Below are 9,975 nucleotides of genomic sequence, written 5' to 3' on the forward strand. Positions count from 1 at the left end.
CATTGCTGTGGCCTCCCCCATTGCGGAGCACAGGCTCCAGACGCACAGGCTCAGCAGCCATGGCTCACGGGCCCAGCCTCTCCGCGGCATGTGGGATCCTCCTGGATCCGGGGCACGAACCCGTGTCCCCTGCATCGGCAGGCGGACTCGCAACCACTGCGCCGCCAGGGAAGCCCGATCGTCATGTTTTCATTGTAATTTGTCTCTAGGTATTTTTTGGTTTCCTCTTGGATTTCTTCAGTGATGTCTTTGTTATTTAATAATGTATTGTTTAGCCTCCATGTGTTTGTGTTCTTTACGATTTTTCCCCTGTAATTGATTTCTAATCTCATAGCGTTGTGGTCGGAAAAGATGCTTGATATGATTTCAGTTTTCCTAAATTTACTGAGGCTTGATTTGTGACCCAAGATGTGATCTGTCTTGGAGAATGTTCCGTGTGCACTTGAGAAGAAAGTGTAATCTACTGTTTTTGGATGGAATGTCCTATAAATATCAATTAAATCTGTCTGATCTACTGTGTCATTTAAAGCTTGTGTTTCCTTATTAATTTTCTGTCTGGATGATCTTTCCATTGGCGTAAGTGAGGTGTTAAAGTCCCCCACTATTACTGTGTTACTGTCGATTTCCTCTTTTATAGCTGTTAGCATTTGACTTATGTATTGAGGTGCTCCTGTGTTGTGTGCATATATATTTATAATTGTTATATCTTCTTCTTGGATTGATCCCTTGATCATTATGTAGTGTCCGTCCTTGTCTCTCTTTTTTTTTTTTTTGCAGTACGTGGGCCTCTCACTGTTGTGGCCTCTCCTGTTGCGGAGCACAGGCTCCGGACACGCAGGCTCCAGGCGCGCAGGCCCAGTGGCCATGGCCTACGGGCCCAGCCGCTCCGCGGCATGCAGGATTCTCCCGGACCGGGGCACGAACCCACGTCCCCTGCATCGGCAGGTGGACTCCCAACCACTGCGCCACCAGGGAAGCCCCTTCCTTGTCTCTTGTAACATTCTTTATTTTAAAGTCTATTTTATCTGACATGAGCATTGCTACTCCAGCTTTTTTTTGATTTCCATTTGCATGGAATATCTTTTTACATCCCCTCACTTTCAGTCTGTATGTATCCCTAGGTCTGAAGTGGGTCTCTTGTAGACAGCATATATATGGGTTTTGTGTTTGTATCCATTCAGCGAGCCTGTGTCTTTTGGTTGGAGCATTTAATCCATTCACATTTAAGGTAATTATTGATATGTATGTTCCTATCACCATTTTCCTAATTGTTATGGGTTTATTTTTCTAGGTCCTTTTCTTCTCTTGTGTTTCCCACTCAGAGAAGTTCCTTTAGCATTTGTTGTAGAGCTGGTTTGTTGGTGCTGAATTCTCTTAGCTTTTGCTTGTCTGTAAAGCTTTTGATTTCTCCGTTGAATCTGAATGAGATCCTTGCTGGGTAGAGTAATATTGGTTGTAGGTTCTTCCCTTTCATCACTTTAAATATATCATGCCACTCCTTTCTGGCTTGTAGAGTTTCTGCTGAGAAATCAGCTGTTAAACTTATGGGAGTTCCCTTGTATGTTATTTGTTGTTTTTCCCTTGTTGTTTTTAATAATTTTTCTTTGTCTTTAATTTTTGTCAACTTGATTACTATGTATTTCGGCATGTTTGTCCTTGGGTTTTTCCTGCCTGGGACTCTGTGTGCTTCCTGGACTTGGGTGGCTATTTCCTTTCCCATGTTAGGGAAGTTTTCAACTATAATCTCTTCAAATATTTTCTCGGGTCCTTACTCTCTCTCTCCTTCTCCTGGGACCCTATAATGGGAATGTTGGTGCATTTAGTGTTGTCCCAGAGGTCTCTTAGGCTGTCTTCATTTCTTTTCATTCTTTTTTCTTTGTTATCTTCCATGGCAGTGAATTCCACCATTCTGTCTTCCAGGTCACTTATCTGTTCTTCCGCCTCAGTTATTCTGCTATTGATTCCTTCTAGTGTATTTTTCATTTCAGTTATTGTGTTCTCCATATCTGTTTGTTTGTTCTTTAATCCTTCTAGATCTTTGTTAAACATTTCTTGCATCTTCTCGATCTTTGCCTCCATTCTTTTTCTGAGGTCCTGGATCATCTTCGCTATCATTATTCTGAATTCTTTTTCTGGAAGGTTGCCTATCTCCACTTCATTTAGTTGTTTTTATGGGGTTTTATCTTGTTTCTTCGTCTGGTACGTAGTCCTCTACATTTTGATTTTGTCTATCTTTCTGTGAATGTGGTTTTCGTTCCACAGGCTGCAGAATTGTAGTTCTTCTTGCTTCTGCTGTCTGCCCTCTGGTGGATGAGGCTGTCTAAGAGGCTTGTGCAAGTTTCCTGATGTGAGGGGCTGGTGGTGGGTAGAGTTGGGTGTTGCTCTGGTGGGCAGAGCTCAGTAAAACTTTAATCCACTTGTCTGCTGATAGGCGGGTCTGAGTTCCCTCCCTGTTGGTTGTTTGGCCTGAGGTGACCCAGCACTGGCGCCTACAGACTCTTTGGTGGGGCTAATGGCGGACCCTGGGAGGGCTCATGCCAAGGAGCACTTCCCAGAACTTCTGCTGCCAGTGTCCTTGTCCCTGCAGTGAGCCACAGCTACCCCCTGCCTCTGCAGGAGACCCTCCAACACTGGCAGGTAGGTCTGGTCCAGTCTCCTATGGGGTCACTCCTCCTTCCCCTGGGTCCCAGTGCGCACACTACTTTGTGTGTGCCCTCCAAGAGTGGAGTCTCTGATTCCCCCAGTCCTGTCGAAGTCCTGCAATCAAATTCCGCTAGCCTTCAAAGTCTGATTCTCTGGGAATTCCACCTCCCATTGCTGGATCCCCAGGTTGGGAAGCCTGACGTGGAGCTCAGAACCTTCACTCCAGTGGGTGGTCTTCTGTGGCATAAGTGTTCTCCAGTTTGTGACTCACCCACCCAGCGGTTATGGGATTTGATTTTATTGTGATTGCGCCCTTCCTACCATCCCATTGCAGTTTCTCCTTTGTCTTTGGATGTGGGGTATCTTGTTTGGTGAGTTCCAGTGTCTTCCTGTCGATGATTTTTCAGCAGTTAGTTGTGATTCCGGTGCTCTCACAAGAGGGAGTGAGCGCATGTCCTTCTACTCCGCCATCTTGAACCCTGAGGCCCTCAATTATACTTCTTTATAAATATTTTTAGTGGTTGCCCTAGGGTTTGCAATTTACATTTACAACTAATCTTAATCCGTTTTCAAATAACGCTACATTGCTTCACAGGTAGTGCATGTACCTTATAACCAAATTAATTACCCAGTACATCTTGCTCTTTTTCTTTTGAACAAACTGTTATCTGTTAGATCAATTACAATAAGTAAAGTAGAAGGTATTATTTTACCTTCATTTATTTCTTCTCTCATGTTTTTTCCTTGATGTAGGTCAATTTCTGACCAAATCATTTTCCTTCTCTTTGAATAAATTCTCTTAACATTTCCTGCCAGGTAATCATGAAATCTCCCAATTTTTGTTTGTCTGAGAAAGACTTTATTTCTCCTTCACTTTTGAAGGGCGGTTTCACCAGATGTAGAATTGTAGGTTGGTGGGTTTTTCTTTCAGCACTGTTTCACTCTTCTCTTGCTTGCATGGTTTCTGAAGAGAAGTTTGGTAGCGTCATTACCCCTTCTTCTCTGTAGGAAAGGTGCTATTTGGTGTTTTCCTGTTGCTTACTTCAAGGTTTTCTCTTGGTCTTTGATTTTTTTGCAATTTGAATATGATATGTCTAGGTGTAGTTTTTGGTTTTGTTTTTTGTTTTGCTGTTTATCCTGCTTGATGTCCTCTGAGCTTCCTGGGTCTGTGGTTTGGTATCTGACATTGAGGAAGTTCTTAGCCATTATTGCTTCAAGTAATTCTTGTGTTTCTTTCTCCCCTTCTTTTCCTGGTAGTCCCACTACACATTTGTTATACCTTTTGTAATTTTCTGTTGTTGGATATTCTATTCCTTTTTTTTGTTGTTTTTTCCCTTGTTTTCTTTTTTTCGATTTCCTTTTCAGTTTGGGGAGTTTTTACTGACATATCTCCAAGCTGTGTCCATCTACTGGTGAACGAATCAAAAGCTTTCTTCATTTCTGTTGTAATGTTTTTGGTTTTTAATATTTCCCATTGAATTTTTTCCTTAGAATTTCCATCTCTTTGCTGACATCGCCGATCAGTTCTTGCATCATGTTCACTTTATTAGAGCCCTTAGCGTGTTAAACATAGTTGTTTTAAATTCCTGGTCTGATAATTCCAGAATCTCTGCCATATCTGAGTCTGCTTCTGATGCTTGCCCTGTATGTTCAGTGTTCTTTGCCTATTACCATGCCTTATAATTTTTTGTTGAAAGCTGGGTATGGTGATTCAGGTAAAAGGAGCTGAGGTAAAGAGGCCTTCCTGCCTGGCCCTGCGTGACTTAACACGTTTACTTTTAGCAGGTTGTGCAGAACCATTGTTTTCAGTTTCCAACCATGACCCGGAAACACAAGCCATCCTTGTCTGTCCTTTTATTTTTCATCTTTATTTTTATCTTTTGGTCACACCGTGCACCTTGTGGGATCTTAGTTCCCCTATCAGAGATTGAACCAGGGCCCCCTGCAGTGGAAGCCTGAAGTCTTAACCACTGGCCCACCAGGGAAGTCCCTTGTCTGTCCTTTTAGAATCCAGATTCCACCAAACTAATTTTGAGGTATCCTTTACAGGACTTTGATGACAGCATTGATGCAGTCTGGTGGGAAGTGTGGGAGTGTTCTCCTCAGCCGGTAGAGATTTTGCTAAAAATTTGGAGCACGCCGCCTTGAGGAGTTCCCCACCGCGAGCCGGGACTGCAGCCAAGGGGCCTGGTGGTGGGGATGCGCGAGGCTCTTGCAGTGCTCTGCTGGCCCGTGGTGGTGTTGCCTCATCTTCCCTTTCTCATGGCACTTTCTCTCTCCACTTTCTTTCAGTACTTAGGTCAGTTAACATCCATCCCAGGATACCTGAATCCCTCCAGTAGGACTGAAATCCTGCATTACATAGACAATGCAAAGGTAACCCCATCTGCCTGACTTTATCCTCCTAACCCTCAGCCCGCTCCACCTCCCAGCCCTGACCTCTGACCCTCAGTTTGCTCCACCTCCTAACCCGACCTCTGACCGCCACCTGCTCCACCTCCTAACCCAACCTCTCACCCTCAATTTGCTCCACCTCCCAGCCCTGACCTCTGACCCTCAATTTGCTCCACCTCCTAACCCCAAGCTCTGACCCTTGTTCTCTGACACCAGCTCTTGGCCCTCTGACCTTGGGCCTTCATGGCCGTGAGGGACGACCCAGTCCCATCATGTTAAGGGTGCACTTGGCCCTTGGCTATCAAGACTGTTCCTCAGTCTGAACATGAACTTTATTCTCCGGACTTGCTCCTGGTGGTTCTGGGCAGTTTCACAATTCACATTTTTGAGATATCCAAACCACACGCCACAGGTCTGAGTCTAAGGGCGGTTCCAGAAGGACCCCCCCTACGTGGTTTGAACACAGCAGTGCCCTGGGGGCGAGCATGGCTGCACTCTGCTCATGAGTCAGCACTGGCTGTGTGGGCTGCGTGCACCCACATGGTGCGGGGTCCCAGGGGAGCCCGTGGCCAGGCCTTGTGTTTCTGATGCCGTGTGGTTCCTTCCAGAGAGCACACCAGCTCCCCGGACACCTGACCCAGGAGCATGACGCTGTCATCAGCCTGTCTGCCTACAACGTCAAGCTGGCCTGGAGGGACGGGGAGGACACCATCCTCAGGGTCCCCATCCATGACATCGCCGCCGTGTCCTACGTGCGGGATGACGCCTCACACCTGGTGGTCCTAAAGACAGGTATGGACCTGGGGAGTGGGGTCAGGAGGGTCCTTGGCAGATGCTGACCACGCCTCTGTCCTGAGGAGTGAGTCCGTGGATTTCATGGAGCTCTCTCTGGAGACAGTTTCTACAGCGGTGGGTCAGCCACTGCTGCCCACTGTGCCTGAGAGAAGCCTTCTGTCCAGAGAAGGGCAGTGACTCAGGAGGCTGTGAGGAACAGGTGCTGAGCTCAGCCACTGTCACTCAGCGCGGCCCCCGTCCGGGATGCTGACGTGGCCTCTGGCACCCAGGCCTGATAGAGCCCTGGGTGCAGGTGGCCCCACAGGGTGAGGGTGGGCCTCAGCTCAGCCCAGCCAACGTTCGGCCCCTGCCTTTGGCCAGGCAGTCTTCCCAAAGCGGGGGGGAGCAAAGATGAGACCAGACCAGCAAGGAGCTATCTGTGAGACGGTCTCAGTGTGTCCGTGTAGGAGAATCAGAGAGAACCTTAAAACAGCCGTCAGCTCCCCTCGCCCAGCCCACTCCTCTCACCTGGCGATGAGGGTGTAGCGCCGCCTTACTTGGCACTGCCGGACAGGCTGCCCGGCAGGTCCAGAGCCCTGGCCTAAGTCCCCGAGAAATGAGGAGAGGAATCACAGTTTCACACATGCTGTCCCCTTCCCGACGGGCAGTTCTCAGGTTGTCGCTGCAGCATGGACACCGTCCTGGGCTCCTTTAGGCACTGGTGGTGGCTTGGTTGAGCCCCGGAGCTGCTCATTTCCCAAGGGCCGGTGGCGGGGTGTGAGGGTGGCCCGCTGGACCGGCCTGGGTCGCACGCTGTGCTTCCGGCAGTGCAGAGTTGTATTTCTGCTTGAGGTCGTTAGTTCACAGGGGTCCGAGGGCTTTTTAAGAGCCAGGGCCCTGGTGAGCTTTCTCATTACTGACTCCTCGAGCTTCAGGGAGGTTCCCGTGCAAGGGCCCTGGGCCCGGGAATCCGGTGGGGATGCTGCGGGCCCATGTGCACAGGTAACTGGAGCGGTTTGTGCAGGTGGCTGCCGGGATTCCTACAGCCCCTCTCCTCTGTGTGGCTGTGGCTTAGCGTCCCCTCCGCAGCGTCACACACAGCATACACGCACACACTCACACTCCCCACACATGCTTGTAACACCCATGTACATCCTCGCACTCACTCGCATGGACTCACACGGGTCCCACACACTCACACACTCTCATTCATACTCGCTAGTTCAGACGCACACTCACACACACCCCTGCTCTGTCATGCTGCACTTTGGAGCGAGGACCCCTCTGTGCTCTGCTTGTTCCTCATTTCCCCGTATTGTGTTCAGCGAGCAGCTACCATTTAATGACAGGCATTATTTTAGGTTGAACAACGTGAAACTGCATTTTAATCTACAAAAATGACAATTGAAGGTGGCTCAAACTAGTAGAAAGCATGTGACATGAATGATCTCGTTTAATCTCCACAGTAAACCTGTCAGGAGGATTCTGTTTACTTCCACTGCTGCTGCTGGACTGACTGGGAGCAGATGGTCACCCGGTGGGTGGGTTGACTGGTTGAGGAACTGGCTGTGTAACTGCGTCCACCAGCGCTGCCCAGCGCCGTGGTAGCTGCCGTGCCATGCCAGGGGACTGTGCCCTAGGAGGCCCGAGGTCTGGGGCCTCCCTAGGGACCGAGCAATGAGGAGAGCACTCTGGCTGCGGGCCTACCGGCGTTTGGGCCGGTGGGAGGGGAGCCGGCCCCTGGGTTTCTTGTGTCCAGGACATTTCTCAGCGTTAACCATTGAGCAGAGTGCTAGGAAAACAAGTGACCGAGTTATTGCTAAGAGAGGGGATGAGCTCCATAGGAGAAACTTCCCAAAAGATGAAAACCAGGGCCCAGGGCTTTGAGAGCTTTCAAGTTAAAGGAAGAGAATGAATTCCGTGTCCTGGAGCGGCCTCCTCATTCTAGCAGATGGCCCTGAAGGGAAGCCTCCAGACCGGGGGCCTCCTGGTCTCTCAGAGGCTCCTGTGCCCATCAGGTGCGCTGTGTGTGAAGTGATGCACGTGGCCGTCCTCAGCACAGGTGCCGGCAGTGGTAGCTAACACTAAGTGCCTACTACCCTCAGGCTGTCTGTGTGCCTCCTTCAGCCAGGGCTCTGCTGGCATTTGGGACAACATGGGGTCAGGGGTAGGGGTCAGGTCTGGCTGCAGGAGGTTCCGTGTGGCAGGCAGAGCTCGGAGGGCATGGAGACATCTCGTTAAAGGATGTTTCTGTGGATGTAGGAGAGTGGACAGTGGATCTGAGCCGGGACCTGTGGGGACAGCCTGTAGGACTGTGGCTGGATGCAGCTGGGGGACTGGAAGTGGGCTTGCTTTGCGTGGCTTTGGAGCCACATGCCTGCTTCCTTGAGAGCAGCCACGGGTGCGAGCCACAAAGCTACTAAAAATGTTCTAAAAACGTAAAACGGAACAAGTGAAATCAACGTTACTAATGTATTTCATTTAGCTCTTTATGTCCAGACATCACGTCAGCGAGGTCAGGGTAACAGTCGCCAGTGAGCGCTCACGCAGTCTTCTTTGGCCTAACTGAGACCTTGTGGGTAGTTTCCACTTCGGGTAGCGCTCAGCACCTATGGCCCGTGGGTCTGTGGGACGGTGCAGTCCGGGGTCTAACCGTGGGATTCATGGGGCTCAGCCTCCACACAGGGTGCGGCCAGCCCTGCCCCTCAGAGCCCTGGTCTTTGCAGGCCCATCCACCCCAAGCATGGCTGTTCCTGGTTGGGTTCCCGTCTCTCAGCCGTGTCTGAGCTTCGGGTGGTCTCCTCCTGTGTGGGCTTGTGCTGAGCTACCCTGGCATCAGGGGAGCTCCACTTCCTGCTCCCAGGTGTGTGTGAGCAGCGGCTCGGCAGGCCTGGAGCCCTGTTCTTGTAGAAGCTTCCCTGGGCCCCAGGCCCCCTCCCACTCGCGTCCCACAAGGCCTTATGTGTGAGGAGCCGGTGTGTAGTGTTAGGAACGCAGGCGGGGGCTCTCACATCTAGATCCCTACCTGGCTTCTGCCCCTCACGCACCCTCGGGCCTGGTGCTGTGCCCCCTGTGCCTCGTTTCCCCATCTCTTGTCAGGATCGTGTATTAACCTTGTCACTAGAACCCTGTGAATGCTTTCTTTTGTGTAGATCAAAAGCAGCTGAATATTAGCAGTTTCATATCTCAGCCTAAGATATTCACACTGTCTTTGGCAAAGATGCTGGAAGGTCGTGTAAGGTGATGGCTTTGAGTGGGCAGTGGCAGGGGAGTGAGTATGGGAGGGTGCTCTTGTGAAGGGAAAGTGACGATGGGGGTGTGCCTGGCTCGGCCTGTTCCCACCTGAGTCAGGTAGGGGCTGCCCAGAGCCTGCTGTTGAGCTCCCACACCTGCCCTAACCTGCCACGGTGTTGACTTTCCAGCCCAGGACCCCGGCATCTCCCCCAGCCAGAGTTTGTGTGCAGAAAGTTCCAGAGGCCTCACCGCAGGCTCCCTGTCGGAGAGTGGAGTGGGGCCTGTGGAGGCATGCTGCCTGGTGATCCTGGCCGTGGAGAGCAAGGTGAGCAGGGTTGGCAGCTGGTACCTAGGCCCTGCCCATGGCCTGCCCATCCCCCCCATATTCCTGACCCAGCCCCACCTACAGCTTGCCCAGGCTCCACCCACACCAGAGCCAGCCCCGCCTATATCCTGATCCAGCCCTGCATACCACCTGACCCAGGTCCCACCGGCTCCCAGTCTGCTGGTTTGTTCTTCTCTTGGTGGGCCTCACCCCCCCTTCCCCCATGCTGACGGGGGCCATGGTCTGTACCCCAAGCTGTGCCCTTGGGGAAGATGCTTGGGAGTGGGGAGTTGGGGCTTGGGGCCCCACCTTGGCCACCCAAGAGCCACCAGCCTCAGGGAGCCCCTTGATACCCTTCTGTTAAGCTTTCACATTTGTGAGACCAAAGCAGGGCCGCCCCACCTTAGGTAGCCTGTGATCAGCATCCCTCCTACCCAGCCCTGCCCACCTTCCAGCTGGGAAGTTCTTCCTCAGGGGGCCACCTCACTGGCCTGTCCCCACTGGAAGCTCCTGCAGACACTGTCCCGTGTCCCAGGGGCAGAGCCGCCCCAGATGGGACCCTGCGTTAACGGCACACGCATGAAACACTTGTGCGGTGTCAGGAA

General features: G+C 51.2%; 1 protein-coding gene across 1 annotated transcript in view; it reads left to right on the forward strand.

Moving 5' to 3' along the window:
* The window catches only part of CCM2 (CCM2 scaffold protein), a 56,804-nt gene that overhangs the window by 40,806 nt on the left and 6,023 nt on the right, over positions 1–9,975 (forward strand). Inside the window, exons 4-6 of the mRNA XM_007447022.1 lie at positions 4,936–5,019; positions 5,646–5,829; positions 9,234–9,370. Coding sequence (XP_007447084.1) covers positions 4,936–5,019; positions 5,646–5,829; positions 9,234–9,370 — 405 coding nt within the window. The remainder of the gene's footprint in view (positions 1–4,935; positions 5,020–5,645; positions 5,830–9,233; positions 9,371–9,975) is intronic.

Source organism: Lipotes vexillifer, unplaced genomic scaffold, assembly GCF_000442215.2.
Source record: "Lipotes vexillifer unplaced genomic scaffold, Lipotes_vexillifer_v1.1 scaffold1359, whole genome shotgun sequence".
In the NCBI taxonomy this organism is placed as follows: domain Eukaryota; kingdom Metazoa; phylum Chordata; class Mammalia; order Artiodactyla; family Lipotidae; genus Lipotes; species Lipotes vexillifer.